The following is an 18,740-nucleotide window of genomic DNA, read 5'->3' as shown; positions in this document are numbered from 1 at the left end:
TTCCCAAAAAATCGCCCAAAAAAACTTTTTTTTCAATTTTCAGTGACAGTGAACCCGATCAATGTGGTCAAGTGGTCAAACAAATCCCAAGTGAGGTTTCTACATACGCTTGCCATAACCTAAGCTTGATTATAATATCTCATTCCAAATTGGATTAATTGTCCATTAACCATTTTTCTTTTTTCAGTAACACAGAAAGGGGAATCCAAAAGCTATCACATGCTAGAATTCTTCATAAACTTGCTATGTGCCAAGTCAAAATACAATAAATCATTCAGAACTCTTCCAGTGTTTTCTCTGTTTAGTAATATTGACATTGACCCTGAACCTAGAGGACCCAACAACAATCTCAAGCTAGATCCCTTCATAAGACTATTATGTGTAAAGTTTTATTACAATATCACAGTCCTAACTCTAATTATCGTCCAGATCTTTTTCTATTTTTAATAACAGGGGACATTGACCTTGATCTCTTTGGGTTTGAAGACCGGGTTGGTCAAAAAGCAATCCCTATCGGGGTCTTTAAATATGTTTATTATATACCATGTTTGGTAACAATATCTTATTCCTAACTTAAGTTATTTTCCGGAAACCAATGTTCTGTTGATAGTAACAGTGACCTTGACCAAGACGCTAGGGGATCTAAAACCAATCTTAGCATGTATCTTCATATACGCTTGCAATATATTAAAGTTGATTAAAATACCTAATTCCTCACTCAAGTTACGGTTTGGAAACCATTTTTTTAGTAACAGCGACCTTGACCCAAGGAGGTCCAAAAGTAGTCCGAAACAAGGTCTTTATTTTTGTTTGCTTTATCCAACGTTTGATAACAACATTATTAAACTCTAGTTATCGCCCGGTAACCATTTTTCTATTTTAATGACATGGACATTGGCCTTGTTCCCTGGTAATTCAAAAGAATTTCCAACCAGGTATTCTACAAAAGGTTGCTATATATTAAGTTTGATTACAATAACTCATTCCCAACTCTAGTTATGGTCTAGTCATGAAAGAATCAAATTCAATGTCCCTGTCGGGATGATTCAAACCCACATCGGTGAGGATCAAGTGGTTTGTATTCAACTACATTGAACACAGACGCACATATGTGCAATTAAATATGAGCAACAGAATTGATAATGTGTATGAATACACAATACATTAGTAATATACAATACACCATAATCGTTTCTTCTTTGACACATATTTTAGATTTTGTTGTGCATATCGATCATGCAACACAATTTTGTATCTTCACAAACACATTTTTTCAATCTTTATTCTACATATCAAACCAAGTAGTTTACTCATTAGCATAAAATAATTATTCCAAATGGCCTTTTAAACTTTTCTTTATATACTTCGTTACCTTAATGCCGATTTATCAAATCACAAAAGCATTAGTTTGGTACTTACAAATAGAATGGGTTGACTTTCCCGTTGCCATTTCCGAGCTTTTAAACCCTGAATAAAAAAATAACACGGTTATAAACACAATGAACACGTGAATGGCACGATTCTTTGAGTTACAATCAAGCCAAGTCATACGGGTCGCAGTAGATTTGATTTAAATTTTTAATACGTAAGGCTAGAGTTCACTTTTCCTTTCATTATCTGTTTACATGTATATTGACGAAAAGGCGTGTCGATAATTCTTGTTTGAAAACATATTATTTATAGCCTGAATCATTTACCAAATAAACAATTACTTTTTTACGTTAAGCATGATAGACTATTGGTAGAGTGTTTGCTTCGTAAGTGTAGAAACCCTGGTTCGAATCCTGGAAAATACACATTTATTTCTTTTCTTTTATCTTTTTTTTATATTCATTTCACTAACTGCATTTTAGTTCCCCGTGAATTTCATACACACAATGCTATTTTAAAATATTTAGTTTTAAACAAATTCGCATTCAACAGGGTAAGTTAAAGACGCCACAATCGTAAATAGAGTGATAAATAAGCAATGGAAAAAAATACATACAAATGGGCAAACAAATAAAAAGTAGCGAATACAATTTCAAATGTATAAAATCAATAATACTATTCAATCTTTTCAATGAGTGTTAAAAAATCAAATGCATTCAATTTTGCTCAACCGTTAAAGTTTACCTTTACTTTGTGCAAAACAAAAAATAAATTACAGGCTTATAGAAAAATGAAAAGGTACTGACAATTATAAAAGAATATATTTTAAAAGTAAAAGCCATGATACACTAAACATGTGCACACTTGCAGATTTAAACTTGAAAAAAGAAACGTATTCATAACCTTAACGCTTCATAACTTGATTTATCAAACCACTACGCTACTCGGATTTACGTGTCCATACTGACATTTATTGTTCTATATTGCAAAAGAAAAGTTTATTGTAATAACTGAATTAGGTGCCCCATTTGAAATGGCACGACAAAATTATGTAAACGTTACTCTTTTCGACTTATAAGTAAAAACAAAACCAACAAAAAAGAAAAAAAGAAACAAGAGCTGTCACGCAAGTGTCAAATGCCTCCGAAAAGGTTTCTTTCTTAAGGGACATGGTTCTAGGACGCAACACAACATTGTCATGTGATAGACATTTGTGCATAGTTATTTCCAAATCCCTCAATGCAGGACAAAGTTACAGTCTGGACATGATTGTTGTGTAAGTGGGGACGGACAGACGGACATGAGCCTTAGCCACGACACATCGTAGACATTTGTGCAAAGTTATTTTAAAATCCTTCCATGCATGACAAAGTTACAGTCCGGACATGAATGTGTATCTTCAAACTCTTCTCGAGAGAATGAGTACCTTCAAACTATAAGTGATAAGATAAAGTGAACTTTAAAATGATAGTGTGACCTTGACCTTTAAGGAAGGTACATGATTCTTAGACGCGACACATCGTCTTGATGTGGTAGACAGTTTTGCCAAGTTATAGTAAAATCCTTTGATGCATGACAAAGTTACAGCCCGGACACGATTGTGTGTACCTATTAACACTTATTGTGATAAAGTGAAACTTCAAAATGTTAGTGTGACATTGACCTTTGAGGTAGGGACGTGATTCTTGGACGCGACACATCGTCTTAAGGATGTGGTAGACATTTATGCCTCGTTATTTTGAAATCCCTCTATGCATGACAAAAAGATACAGCCCGGACACTAATGTGTGTACCTTCATTAACTCCATTTGTGATAATGTGAAACTTCAAAATGTAAGAGTGCTAAGCTATTTCAAAATCCCTCAATGTATGACAAAGTTACAGTCCGGAAACGAATAAAGTGGGGACGCACAGACAGACAGACAAACAGACAGATGCACAGACAGACAGACAGGCAGACGAACGGTGCGATTTAAATATGCCTCCCTTCGGGGAATAAAAAAGATATAAAAAAATCATGCTGGTACATGCATGTTTGTCTGTAATGTTTTGATGGCATGTATAATTACATTGGTCGGAAAAAAATATTAAAAAAAAAAAGTTTTTAAAAAATTGCCCACCTATGTTAGTGTAAACAATATTGTGTAGGCCTTAAATACCGGAAAGTCATTTATGAAAATACATCATACTTAACGCGTTGATGGGGAAATTCGAATTAGATATTTGCGTGGATAATCCGGTATCCATTATGAATCTGAGATAGGACATGCTAGAACGACCCTGCTTACTCACGGGGGTGGAACCCCATATGTATCTCAAAAATGAGCATCGGTAAAAATTATATGTGAATTTCCGCTGCACCAGATGTGAAGCATAACACCAGATTTGACTGTAAAATAGGTCAATTGCAGGGTAAGTTTTCATCTCTTTAAACATTTATTTAAAATTCAATCCTTTTTTTTTTAAAGATACATGTAATCGAAATGTGATTCTACCCTCCTGACTCTCCTCTTTATTAACCATTTTTGTTTTGGATTTCTATGCAGTCTTCATCGAGATATTCTTTCCGTCGTGGGTTCTGGTGTGTCCAAAACCATGCAATGTAAATGAAGAAAATGTCACTAAACGGACTAAAAAACAGAGATTTTACGAAATCTCACTACAGACCGATGCATAACATTCGGACAAATCCAGATTTAAACATTTATTGAGATTTGGCTACAAACGAAGGAATCGCTACTCAAAATTGCATTTGAGCTCCATATGTGCTGAAGAGATCCATGAGTGATATAGAAAACCATCTACAAAACTACGGACCACTTCTATATAATCATTAAATAGCCAATGTATAGAAACAATTAAAGGTTCGTAGTTTTGGCTGAAAGTTCAAATGTAACATTTGTGTGTTTGATCACCACAATGACAGGGCTCACTAGCTTATGCTAGCATTAGAAATACTAAAAGGGCCCGAGTAAATGAAAATGTTGACGCAGAGCGGATAGTACTCGTATGATAAACAATTCACTAATAATGGATATGTAACTTGGACAAACCAAATTGAAAGTATGGAACTTTGTTAAGCTATCGTGTCATATAATATGTTTCTATAATAATGTTTACACTCATAAAAATATCCATCACTTTAATATTCCACAAGTTATAGTTATAGCGACGGACTGGTATGAGGAACTATCATGGTCTGGTGCGACATCGAAGGTTTTTCTTTACAGAATATGGGCGGGAAACATTGTCTGTAAGGAAAAACCCGAGATACCGCCCAGGTCATGATATTTCTACTAAGTCGAGTACGATATATTATAACTGTTTTATCGCATGATGTAACGTGTCAATGACCCGACAAAGACACAGAAAAACATTGCTGTAAATAATTGGGACGCGCCAGTATTACGCTAACCACCGTTTCATCAGCATTTTTAATGACATGCCAAAAAGACGGATTTTTAAATTTATATCAGTTACAGAGCAGGCATAAAATAAGTCAAATAGACATTGACCCATAATTGCAACTATGGGCATGAAGTGAACCATGCATGTACCTTGATGTGAAAAATAAATATGCATAGTTTCTTTGATCTTTTTCAAAAAGTTTTTCACTAACTTTCTTACAGCGTCATAACAAATTCAAACACGCTTCACATTACTCCCCTATTAAGCAGAGTGTGCAGTCGAGTGATTAATTAGTTAATTTAAGAAATAACATCGGCCTGAGAGGTGTATATCGGCTATTTAACACCGGTTTTGAGTTTTGATGCGTAGGAATTGACCACGAAGGCCGTGTTTACTTTCAATGACGTCATTACGCTGCTTACGGATTGGCGCCGATTTGTCAAAATATTTATTAACTGATATGGATCAAATATGTGGCTTTAGTGTATGTGAGATATTATTTCGGTATTGTATGAAAAGAAAACATTATAAGAACTGAAAATATCAATAAAAATGCTTTTTATTGTTGCTTTAAAAAGCTTTGTAAACTATATAATCGAGCCTCTGGGTGAAAACATAAAAGCCGCATATATAAGTAGTCCCTAACCAGTGTTTATTGGCAGTTTAACACCGGTTTTTTCCTTCTATGTCTATAGTGACAAAATCACGTGAAGTGATAGAATAATTAATGAATGACGGCATAAAAAGGAAATGATTGCAGTACACATGACGTCAATAAATCAAAATAAGCAAGGCCTTTCCACCATATCTACGTATTTTCAAAACATTTCGTATGCAGAATGTCTTTTATCTCTTTCTATATGGATACTATGTTATTCAAGCTCGTCCAATGAAAATGTGTCTGTTTAGGATAATGATGTTTTATTACAGAATGATACACATTGGAATAAATTATAAATTGCTTTATGAAAATGATGCGTAATTATGCTGTTATTTTTTATATTATGCACATATGGATCTCTTCAGCACATATGGACCTCAAATGCAATTTTTAGCAGCGGTTCCTTCGTTTGTAGCCAAATCTCAATAAGTGTTTAAATCAGGATTTGTCTGAATGTTAAGCATCGGTCTGCAGTGAGATTTCGTAAAATCTCTGTTTTTTAGTCCGTTTAGTGACATTTTCTTAATTTACATTGCATGTTTTGGACACACCAGAACCCACGACGGAAAGAATATCTCGATGAAGACTGCATAGAAATCCAAAACAAAAAAAGGTAATTAAGAGGAGAGTCAGGAGGGTAGAATCACATTTCGATTTTCTTAAAAAAAGAATTGAATTTTAAATAAATGTTTAAAAAGATGAAAACTTACCCTGCGATTGACCTATTTTTCCAGTCACATCTGGTGTTATGCTTCACATCTGGTGCAGCGGAAATTCACATATAATTTTTACCGATGCTCATTTTTGAGATACATATGGGGTTCCACCCCCGTGTTACTGCTAACCTTGATTAACCTTGAAATAGTGCATATTGAATAAATTTTTCAAAACTGCGTATCGTCATAAAAACAACATCAAATGTAAAATTCTTATTTTCATCCAGTAAAAAAAATAAAACAGTATATTTACCTTACATCGCAATGAATTTGTAGACGTTAGGATCCATTCATTATTTATCACACAGACTGAAAATCCAAAGTAGGCTTGTTTTCCGAAAATTATATATTCTACAGTATTGAACTGTGTACACGTTGTTTTATCGTCAGACGTGGTGAGGCGAACCCCCATTTCTTCTGTCATTGAGTTTAAATAACTAAAATGCTTCATCTTATCAAAAACGTTTCAAGTGAAAGACCTTCAAAATGATTTACCTTTACAGACACCCTTTTCCGAAACCTTTCGATCAAATTACAAAAAGCAGGTCGTATCTATGGTGGCTGATTTGTGCCATTCGTGTTTTCGCCCTGCGATCCCGCCAAGCAAAAAGTCAAGAATAAACAAGTTAAAATGGCATGGGCGCGGAGCAAAAACACGCTTATTAGCGAGGGCGTGGAGCGAGATTTAAGAAATTAAACGGCGTGGTTGCGGGACGAAAACACGTTAATTAGCGGAGGCGCGGGGCGAAGTTTAATAAGTTAAAATGGCGGGGGCGCGAAGCGAAAACCTGCTAATTAGCGAGGATGCGGAGCAAAAACACTCTAATAAGCGAGGGCGCGGGGCGAAATTTAATAAATGAAACATCGTCCCGCAGGGGCGATGAGCGAGATTTAAGAAATATAACGGCGGGGTCGCGGGACGAAAACACGCCTTCTAGCGGGGGCCCGGGCGCACTCCCACGCTCAGTAGCGTGTTTTCGTCTTGCGATCCCGCCAAGCGAAAAGTCGAAAATTTACAAGTTAAAATGGCGGGGGCGCGGAGCGTAAACACACTAATGAGCGAGAGCGTGGAGCGAGATTTAAGAAATAAAACGGCGTTGTCGCGGGACGAACGAAAACATGCTCATTAGCGCAGGCGCGCGGCGAAGTTTAATAACTAAAACTTCGCTTGCGCCCCTGCTTATTTGCGTGTTTTCGTTCAGCGACCACGCCAAGCCAAAAGTCGAGAAGAAACAAGTAAAAATTTCGGGGGCGCGAAGCGAAAACATTCTAATTAGCCAGGCTGCGGAGCAAAAACACTCTAATTAGCGAGGGCGCAAAACGAAGTTTAATAAATGAAACATCGTCCCGCAGGGGCGCTGAGCGAAATTAAAGAAATAAAACGGCGGGGTCGCGGGACGAAAACACGCCTATCAGCGGGAGCGTGGGGCGAAGTTTAATAGATAAAACTTCGCCGCACGCCCACGCTAATTAGCGTGTTTTCATCTTGCGACACCGCCAAGCGGAAAGTCGATAATTAACAAGTCAAAATGGCGGGGTCATGCGGCGAAAACACGAATGGCACAAATCAGCCATCATACGTATCAATTGTAGGCAAAACCAAGAAAACATTTTGGCAAACATTGTTTCATTTAAAATAAAAAAAACTCAGGGACACAGGATATTTAGGAAAATAAGGCGGTGGTGGTTTTCTTTAAAACCTTTTCTCGAAAGCCAGAAACGACTTAACAACGTCCCAACTGCTGAAAGAAATAATCCAATGACTATTTCATATCACATTATCTAACTTTCTTCAATACATCAATGACATAGAATTTTGAAAATAGACAGATAGATATCTTTGGGGCAATACTACTTAATTTAGCTTTATGTAAGTGCAGAATGATTTTTAATTGATCAAAGTAGAACTTACGCATTAAAAGTTGTAATGTTTTACATAATATTTCTGAGGATACCGACAGGAAGGATTTCTATTAAAGGTTTCGATGCCATCTATGGGTTAGTATAATCAATGCAGATATCTTTTTAATTATCCAGCATGAATATTTTTTTGGAAACATTTGAAAACCATTATTCTTTGATGGCTGCTAATTACAAGCAAAATCGTAAATATTGTTACCACATATCCGTGCCGCTTTTGCGACTCCTTCATATGATTGCACGGCCGTACATATATTTTACATGGCGTCATTTGCTTTATAGAAACATAGCAAATAGACGTATTTTATATTATAGTTAAGCTATAGACGCGTTATTAACAAACAATTACTGTGTTGGTTATGTGAATAAATTTGTATCGTGTATGATAATCATTCAGAGTTTATGTTCCCTACACAGTGAGGTAGCTATTTACTTTACCATATAAGGAAATGAAATCTGAATATCAACATTGCAGTACTTGTTCAAAAGAATATTAATATTTGTTTCTTGTGCTTTTTAGGATATACATAAATGACACTTATTTTGCCCATATTCACTATTATATCAATGAAAGAACAAGTTTAAGTTTTGTACACACGAGGGTGCTAACGGTACAAAGTTAATAAATACTTTAGAAACGTTTGTTTTAGAATCTGCTTTAAACGTTTGTTTTTTATTGGTGAACAATTAATTTCGGAGCCTTTATACAAAAATATCTATTTTTCGAAAACGAACGAGTGCATTTTCGGAAAATGTTCAGCGGTTTACATAAACAAGTTATATCATGAATTGTCGTTTTAAAGTTTATCGTTACAATTCAGCCGGTATGAAACGTGATCGCTTTCTTTTGTGTAGTAATGGTGGCTATTGTCTATGTACGGTTGATTAAAAAGTGTACTTGGATTAGTGTGTAGATATTTTTAAAATATTTTGTTTCATTTTCAGATAATATATAGGTATCTGTGTAATCTAATGGTGATTTAAGTTAAGTAGACGACAACGGTGTAAACATTTACGAAAAATATGGCGAGCAATGTGGACTTATTTGATATTGTGTTATCGTTTGACACAACGGGTTCAATGAGTAATTGCTTGAACGCTGTCCGCAATAGAATGAGGGAAATGATGCGAAAATTGACATCAGATATTCCTGGTATACGGATGGGCGTTATAGCTCACGGAGATTATGACACCGACCACACGTATGTCATAAAATACGAAAATCTAACTGACAATGTCGAACGCTTGTGTCAATTCGTACAAAATGCTCGAGGAACAGGAGCCGGCCATGCAAGGAATTCGGATGAGGCATATGAACTTTCGCTGCACTACACTCGCTGTAAAATGGACTGGCGAAGTAACTCAAACAGAGTGCTTGTGATGATAGGAGACTGCAGACCACACGAACGTAACTATTTCTTAAACAAACAGCGCATTGACTGGACGAAAGAGATACAAAAACTTCGCGATATGGTAAGTTACAATAAATTGCGTTCATTTAAGCACTTTTTAATTGTTGCGTCTTTTTTGATAAAACGTATGCACGCCTAGAAAGAAAAATGCCGACGGCTATGTCCGCGATAGAAATTATCAAATAAGAGTCTCTCTTTTTTTGTGCTATCCTTGGTGTTGATGTGTATATCATGCCTTATTTATTCCCATGTATGTTACAAACTTGTACCATACATGTTGTTTTAAATTTCCATATATGCATTCTGTACCGAAATATATATGGGCTATATCTACGTAACGATAACAGTCAGTCAGTTCTTCGTCACTACTTTCGAAGTGCTTAGGGTACTTAATAATTGGCTTAGCTAAGCACATTGTGCGGAATGATTTTAAGACCGAATGATAACGGTTCACAATTGCTTTAAATGGCATATAAACCATCAAATTTCCTTGCCAGCGATTTCCATTACAACAATTGTGTTTTCACAGCAAAATGGTTTTCCAAAACAAAAAGTGACGCATTAGTAAATCAGCATTAAACAAGAAGTGCTACTTACCAAGTAAATCGAATGGAATGATTTACCGCCGTTTTTTCCGCATGTGTGTCTTGGAGGCGGAGCTACAGTGATAATGGTCTTTGTTAACATTCGTGCAATACACAAGAGAACAGCTGTTAGTTTAGACGCTCGTCGTGTTGAAACCAACAGGGACATTTTTTTCATAAAAGTACATAGGATTAAAGAGAAAGTAGCCGTGAAAACAAACATATTTATTTATTAATCGCCTTTTCTCTCTCCAGAAACAAAACTATTTGTAATTTATGGTGAACAAGTATTTTTTTAATCCAAGTTTTTAATCTGACGTTTTTATTGAATTTTATCATGAATGCGAGTCCCAATGTCCTTATAAACATAATAACTATAAACATTAAACATAATACCTAACCATGATCAGTTTGAATATTTTAACTTTTTTTTTCTGCCAGCGAAGAAAGATTCTTATTTGCATAAGGCAGTAAAAGATTAGACGTCGCCGATGTCAACGTACATGGATGGCAGACATGATCTTGGTGTTTCGGGATGTCAATCAATGCTGTGTGACGAAAGAAGGCGAAATTAGATTAGTCGTTGCGCCTGACCAATACAAAACTCAAGTGAGGTTAATTATCATAGTAAGGATTGTAACTATCTGACGTCATATATAACCATGAGATATAATAAAATATGATAAACAAGATCAACAAGGAAAGTCCGTGTTCAGTGTACGCTACCCATTATAATATGTATCTTAAATGTTTTCAGAATGTTAAGATAAATGCAGTGCAATGTGACGACAATTCCTATGCTGATTCATTCTACCAAAAAATCGCTTCAACGACATTCGGGCATCATGTATCATTGAGTGATATAAAGAAAATAGAGCAAGTGTTGATATCGATCTGCTATAGAGAAGCCGGACTTGGAATGGTAAAACAACTCTTAATTTTCTTTTTTAATCGTTCATTCTAATTGTCTTTACCAGCATTTATAACATACAGCTATCACCATATTAAGTACAAGTTATAGGTTATATACAGCGTATTTAGCAATAAGTTTCTTTAAACTCTGTAAATAACCTATAACCGACTTACAGTTAGCCCCGCCCATTCAAATGGTGTGCATGATGAGTCCATTAAATTGGCTTATTTAACGTAGCACTGTATGGTAATTATTTCGCCATAATTTAAACAAAATAGGGCGATTTCATTGGCAGACAAACTTTGGCGAACTGTAACTTGTTACATACTGCACATAATTTGTTTATTGCTGTCACATAAATAAAAATTTCATTTACATGGCCGAATATTGCGAAAATGATTTGGTACCTTTGTTGACAGAAAACAACACCGGGGATTTTGGAAAGTCCAATTCAGAACTACACAAAGCCTGAGGAGATTACACCAGAAAGGCTGACTGAGTCAAAACCCACAGTTGTTGGGCCGAATGAAAATTCAGACTCTGATACAGAAACTGAGGATGAAGACGAAGGAACAGGTAACTATGTTACAATAGTAACTACATTTCTGATTCGCTATAAAGGTGAAAGCCTTTGAGGCCTTCGAAAAATGTATTGAAGGTTTTTAAGAATGATATATATATTCATAACTGTTAGGTTAATAAAAACTGTTCTTAATCCTACCGCGTTACTATTTACTTAAGGTTATATGGCTTAAGGTGTATCTTATAGGGATTGTAAATAAAACAAAATCTTTAAATAATATTTAAACAGTATTGTCATAAATGTATGTAAACTAATTTAAACACGTTTTAATATGGGGCGTCTGTAACTAACGGAGCTTCGGTGGTTCTACTCAGTTGCTCGTTCGTGCCTGACCTTATACACGGAGGGGCACCTGAGGTCATCTTGCACAAGTAAAGCTGGAAAGTCGCCTAATGACCTTTAAATTGTTGTCGCACGCAACGTAAGAAAATAAAATCAGCTCGTTTTAAAGAAATATCGCATGTTTAATTATATTTCAGGTATGAAGTGCCCATTGTGTAAGGTAATCAAACCTCCGAATGAGTTCCCAACTACGCCTGTAAGCGAAGATTGTGAGCATGCTCTACTGGAATGTCTGAGAGTAAAATCTTTACGCCATTGTTTCAAATTCCAAAAATAGTTTTCGTAATATATATCCCATACCAAGATCTTTGTAATCTTTTATTTAAAAAAGAACAACACATTTCGATTAACATAAATTACTACATTTAAATATAAATTAAATATTTGAGACATTAATTAAACCTAAGCATGGAAGTAAAATTAACAATTTTTATTTATTTTTGCCAATTTAATAGTGTGTTGTGAAGCATGTTAAAGAGACGGGCAAATGCTCAGATGAAAACTGTGATATTGAAGTCGAACCTAACTGCAAAATGATCGAGTTCTTTCAAGTAAAACTAGACAGACTTTTTGTAGATTATAGTAAGGTATGTAAACCAATGTTAATTTTGTAGTTCTTAATTATTTGCATAATAAGGGTTAAAATAGGGAAAATCAGAATCCCTTAAGAATGTCCAAAACAACAAAATTGAACATTTTGCAGGCTATGTTTGATTGTGCCTGTTTATGGACGGTACCCGGTAGGAGCAAGTTACTGTCCACGCGACCCTAGCACCGGCTTAAGCAGAATTCAACATTTAACTACGAAAGTTTAGAATTTAGAAACATCCGCAGATGTGTTCATACAGCGGTTCTCATGGAAACTTCAAGGTGACACTTCCGTGCCATTCCATAAAAAGAGTCGTTCACCAAGTAAAAGAAAGTGTGTGCCCTAAATGAGGAAACAGTTGGCGGTATGAAACAAATAGAATTTTGAAAGGGGATCAGAGGTGATGAATACATGAATACTATATAATAGTAGATATGCATTGTTTTTTTTTTTTAATCTTTATTTACTTTGTCTAGAGCTAAATTAAAGATACCTGAAATAACAAATGTTTTGCGTTGTTATACGTTATACAATTAACTAATTGCTTTTATTAGTTGGGGACCATACGCCGCTTTTCATGGAATAAGCCTGCAAAATATTCGCATTTTCAATTTTCCGTTTTGCACTTTCTTTAGGGATTCTTATTTTCTCTATTTTGTGTGAAATGTATCAAGGGCCATATCGCTTATTAGGTCATGATGCAACTTAACATAAATATATATTTATTTATATTTATTGGGAGATTGTTGCTTGGTATATGACATTAATATTTATCGATCGATTGTCAAGTTGTTATGTTTTTGTATTTTAAAATATTGAATTGGCAAAGCCAAATTCTATCTTTGTGACAGAGGGGTTCCTTTTAGTGGTTTGGCATCATAATTACAGCTATCATTAATCCCTTTGTGATCGTAAGAGGCGATTTAATTGGTTCAAATTATTTATCGAGTCTATGCATCTCTCAGTTCCAGCAGATGAGGTGAGGTTGTTTTATGTTCGTAACACCCAATGTTAGTAAAAATAATATTTCCTGTTTCGGCGCCATCTGCGTGCTTTGTAAAATAGATAAAAACAGAATCCCTAAAGAAAGCCCAACACGGCAAAATTGAAAATGTTGCAGGCTCGGTTTGATTGAGCCTGTACATGGACGGTACTGGAAAGTGCAAGTTACCGTCCACGCCCCCTAGCACCGGCTTAAGCAGAATTCAACATTTAAACATGAAATGGTAAAATTTTGAATTTAGAAACATCCGCAGATGTGTTCATGTTGTAAAACCAAACTAAACTATCCCTCTTTTTCTCTTGGGCCATATCTTATGTGTCAGATTTTTATAAAACGTGGTATTTAAGAATTATTATATATGAATGTGAATATAATACGATGAAGATTTCATCCAAATCCTCACCCGTATTATCGAGATGCATCTAAGTTTAATATCATTAACATATCTACCTAACCGATAATCAAGACCATCCCCTGTCTTCATTAAAAATGTACGTTGTTTTTATATTTATAACACGCTAAAGAGAGGTTTTTATATTTATATTGACAAAATCAACCTTTGGTCAAATTTCTGTTTGATTACAAAAAAACGCATACTTTTTGGTAAGAATAATAAAATGGTTTCCGACTACCCTCGTTACATTCCAAGTTGACTTAAATAGAAATCATTATATGCAATAGCTTTTTTCTTGACTTTTATGTTATTAGTATTGTTTTTGTTAAAATATTTTTACAACTATTTAAAACTATTTTTCAAACGGAAAGACAGACATCAACTTAAAGGATATTTATACTGCGGCATGCAGCAGATATCATCGGCATTGTTTTTTTTTTTTAGATTTTATTCTTAAGTTGATGATTTTGTTCAACAAATTTTAACCATGTTGCTTTGCAAAAGCCGGACTTGTTTTCAATCATTCATATTCAAAGTTGCTAGTCTTAACTACGACGCTATCTGAAAATTGTAATATAACAATTTAAAAATAACGAAGTATCTTTATCTCTCATTGTGTTGTCTATAAGTGGTCATTTAAACATATGTAATCAGTGGAAAAAGAATGTTGTCTTGAAGATGATAGAATGCTACTTCAAACTGTTATCTTATTTGTTTGAATATCAAAAATCTCTAGGTGGCTTTCAAAACATATGTAGACAGCGCAAATTAATTTTTGTAACAGGAAATATTTCTGACTCCAACCACTTCAATGTTGTCTTTTACCTACTCATGCTTTTGGTGAGGAATAAAACATGTTATCATCATCGGTATCCTTAATTCTGTTTCCTGACGCACCTGTAATATATAATGTGTTTATCTTTCATAAAAGACGTAATGTAACAATTTTCGTACTGTGGCCAGTTTTAAAACCATTTCATTTTGTTATCCCCCTAAACAATAGTACGGCTTTATTTGCACTGCAAACCGTGCTTATATATAATCTATTAATGACTCAAACAAGATTGTAAAATTTTGTAGATATCAGAACAGCAAGCAAGATTGATGAAACCTGGGTGTGAACTGATAAGCGTTTCAACGATGAATGGCGATACGGAGTGGTTTCCCTTTAGAGCAAATATGCAAATAATCGAATTGAAGCGGGAAATAAACGAGAAACTTTGTATAAAGGTAGAACAACAGCGGCTGATTTATAATGACACAAATTTAAAGGTATAAAACAATTATTATTTTGTTCATAATATTTAGCAAAATGTTTTCTTTATTAACTTTATTGAACTTTATTCAAATTTGATATTAATCCTTTTGATTTATTTTTTTACAATAAGAATAGATACACAAAAACTTATAAAGAACAGTTAAAGCATTGGCTCATTTATCTTTAATGCAGTGTCTGAACGGCATGTAATCTAACATGTTATCTATTTTGAAGGCCCAAATAATTTTATATGGTTCACACAATGTTTATTTTAGGGTGATGCCAGGCTTTCTGACTACAATATTTGCTGCAATTCAAATATTTCTCTGATCATGCCACTGTACTGTATTCCCGAACACCTTGACCACGTTGTGTTTGATCTATCCTGGGAATTTCCTGCCGTGAATCCAGATTTTCTTGATGCCACGTGTATGGCTTTTGAAAAGGATGAATTCATCCAAGTTATTGATTGGACCCATTCCACGAACGATTATTATCTGAAGAACTCTGTAAGACATTCAGAGAAAAATCTGTCTGGTCCGGGCGGAAAGACAGGCCGTCAGACGATTCACGTTTATTTGAAGAGTGTCCCAAGGAATGTCACTCACCTCTACTTTATCTTAAGTTCATGGAGGTCACCAAACCTGTCTGATTTCAAGAATCCTTCTTTGAAGTTTTACGAGGCATCCAGCGAAAACGTTAACTTGTGTGAAACAACATTTGTACACGCACTGAATTCCCAAGCTGTTATAATGTGTTCGACGGTACGACAGGGGTCGAAATGGCAAATATTTGAATGCGGTGCTGGTAGCTTGGTGGAAGGAAATGCCAAGTGTTACAATCCAATAAGGGCTAAAATTGCTGAACTCATAAGAAACGAATTGTAATCTATATGGTGTATTGAAATGTGCATCTCTATTGACAGGTTATATACAATTTAAAAACTTTAAAAAAGAACTCATTTAAATATTTTGAAATGAATTTTACAAAAGATGTATACATTATTATTTTGTATAAATGTTAAGACATAATCATTATGAACATTTAATATTTATGTTTAAAAATAACTGAGTTCGATGACGGTGTATGTTACAAAACTAAGTTTCTAACAGCCTTGCAATAAATAAGGTAAATACGTTAAAAGTCTACAAAAATATAGATTAATTTATTAATCGTAAATCTTTTCATTTTGGGTTGGTGAATGTTCTAGCCCTATTGAAAGGGATGGGTAAAAGTGGGAATGCGTTAAAAAGGGATTTGTGTTATTATGTATAATGCTTGCTTTATTTTGTATTTTATATTTTATCATATCTGATGATGTTTTGTTGCATACTTAACATGCTTAAAGAATGATAGCAGTGATATAACATTTGTATTTATTTTTTTATTAAGAATTTAACATTTGAAAAAAATAACCGTAACGATGGACGGAGAAATATACGAATAAAACATAAGGTATTTTGCCATATGTATTGATTGATGATGCATTGAAAGTTTGAATTTGAAAGACCACCCATTATTGTCTATTCCAAAGGGATTTATGACTGCATTAAATTATCAATAAAACTCAATACTATAAGTTGTTAAGTTCTTCATGAACATTCCTGCACGGGTATTGATGATTTTTAATTATTTAGGAAAATGCTTTATTTCAAATTTAAAGAATCTTATTTTATCAATTATTTTTCATATATTATTTCAATATAACTATTATTTCCAAGGCCGCACCCCTTTGTATTCCTTGTATGTCTTATTTATTGTTACAAACAATTTTGGTGACTTTTGAGGTATATTTATCCCCCATCCCTAAGTTTTTTATCAATCCCCCCACTCCCGGTCCTTTGGCTCATTCTTTTTCACCCTTATCTTCTTAAAATAAACGTTCTTCTTTAATTGCCTTGTAGGTCTCTATAATATCCGATTTTGCATAATTTATAATGACACCAATCCGATGTTTGCCCATGTGCCCCGACCTATTGTTTGGGGATGCATTCATTGAATGCCACCCTATCACATACTATAAATTATGGAATTTAAGTATGTGAGCGTACGAAAATAATTGCTCATACGCTCGAACATACGTTATCATTATGTTAGGCATAAGCAGCTTACCATCCAAGCACGCTGCACATCTCGGAGTCTAGTTTGGAAATGAAGAAACTATTACACTACAGTCGAAAGGTGACGCTGCGCATACGCTACTCAAACGTTACTCATAAGCTCAAATAAGTTATACAAATGTTACTCATATCCTTGCATACGCTACCCGTTACACTGACGGTATGATTAACATACGCTCACACAGGTTCGCCATCGTTTCCCATGTGCTATATGTACCCTGGTTTTGCTTTTATTATATAAACTCTGTTCATACAACATTTATACACTTTTAAAGGACTGCCACCGATAGCTCAGGTTTAAACGCTCGAAAGTTGTGCGTATATAAGTTTTTTTTTTCAAATTATATTCACACGCAATACATACGTTCCTGTCATACGCTAGAGAGTGGCTGCACCAAATTGACCGAGTTTTTATCACACATGATTTAAGTCATTGGTGAAAGGCACATGGCTATGAGACTCAATGTATGATGACAACTGTAACGTTGAAATATCTCGTCGCTTGAGGAACGCACCAGCGACCACTAGAAGCGGACGGACACAAAGAATGAGTTTTCGTTATTTATAAGGTTTTATTTTGATCAGCCATTAACTGGTCTACATCACTTATGTTTCCATTAGTTTTCCTATTAAGTTGTTTAAGACTCGATATTTTGTTTTTTTATTTACGTCGAACAGGGGAAACTATTCTTCATTCGAGTTATTAAATGATTACCGTTAGTTATTGCCTTTTCACAATTTGAGTTTACGTTATCTTTACAGAAACATGTTAGCTATTTATTCGTAATTTGATAAGCTTTTGAACTTACTTATCAGGCTTCATTAACATTAAGGCTGTAAAAGATAAGGTAAGAATTCAATTATTTCAGTTGAAGTAATGGGTGGAGTTGGGTTTTATGTCGCACCAACACAGTATAGGTCATATGGCGAATTTCCAGCTTTATTGGTGGGGGAACACCGCAGGTGCCTCCGTTTTGCATTTTTTCAGTCAGTAAAAGTAAAATTGAATAGGGACCGGATCTGGTAACTTACAAATGACAATTCAAAATGACTGAATTCAATTGAGCGTGTTCATGGACAGTAGTGGACCGTTTATCGTTCATGCTTCATTGCACCTGCATATAAAAAGATTCATTATTTAAAATGGAATGTTAAGGTGAAACTATCAAGAAACATCTGCAGATGTGTTCATACAGAAGCATTATTAGGATACGTTTATCTCATTCATGAAATACAGTATATTGCCGCAAATGAGAAGAATATGCGTGACAAAGATAGAAAACATCAAAAGAATCTAAATAATCTTGGATTGATTACAGGGTGTAAAGTCTATTGATAATGTTGGCGAAGTAAAGTTAAAGCGTTAAATTAACATAGCGCAAAGTTAATTTATTAAGTAATATTATACCGTCTATTGGAAACTCAGTCGCACATTAATAGCAAAAAGATGAAAACAAACTACCTCT

At 34.7% G+C, this 18,740-nt stretch overlaps 1 protein-coding gene across 1 annotated transcript; it reads left to right on the top strand.

Moving 5' to 3' along the window:
* Positions 1-8,855: 8,855 nt before the first annotated feature.
* On the top strand, positions 8,856-16,661 carry LOC132742879 (uncharacterized). Its single transcript, XM_060731382.1, has 7 exons — positions 8,856-9,549; positions 10,830-10,994; positions 11,405-11,561; positions 12,048-12,148; positions 12,366-12,497; positions 14,977-15,168; positions 15,430-16,661. The coding sequence occupies exons 1-7, from the start codon at positions 9,100-9,102 to the stop codon at positions 16,039-16,041; spliced, it is 1,809 nt and encodes a 602-aa protein (XP_060587365.1). The 5' UTR covers positions 8,856-9,099; the 3' UTR covers positions 16,042-16,661.
* The last annotated feature ends 2,079 nt before the right edge of the window (positions 16,662-18,740 follow it).

The sequence above is a fragment of the Ruditapes philippinarum genome, unplaced genomic scaffold (assembly GCF_026571515.1).
Source record: "Ruditapes philippinarum isolate M1 unplaced genomic scaffold, ASM2657151v2 ctg4378_1_1_1_1, whole genome shotgun sequence".
NCBI classification, from domain to species: Eukaryota; Metazoa; Mollusca; class Bivalvia; order Venerida; family Veneridae; genus Ruditapes; species Ruditapes philippinarum.
This window is presented reverse-complemented; position numbering and strand designations above follow the sequence as displayed.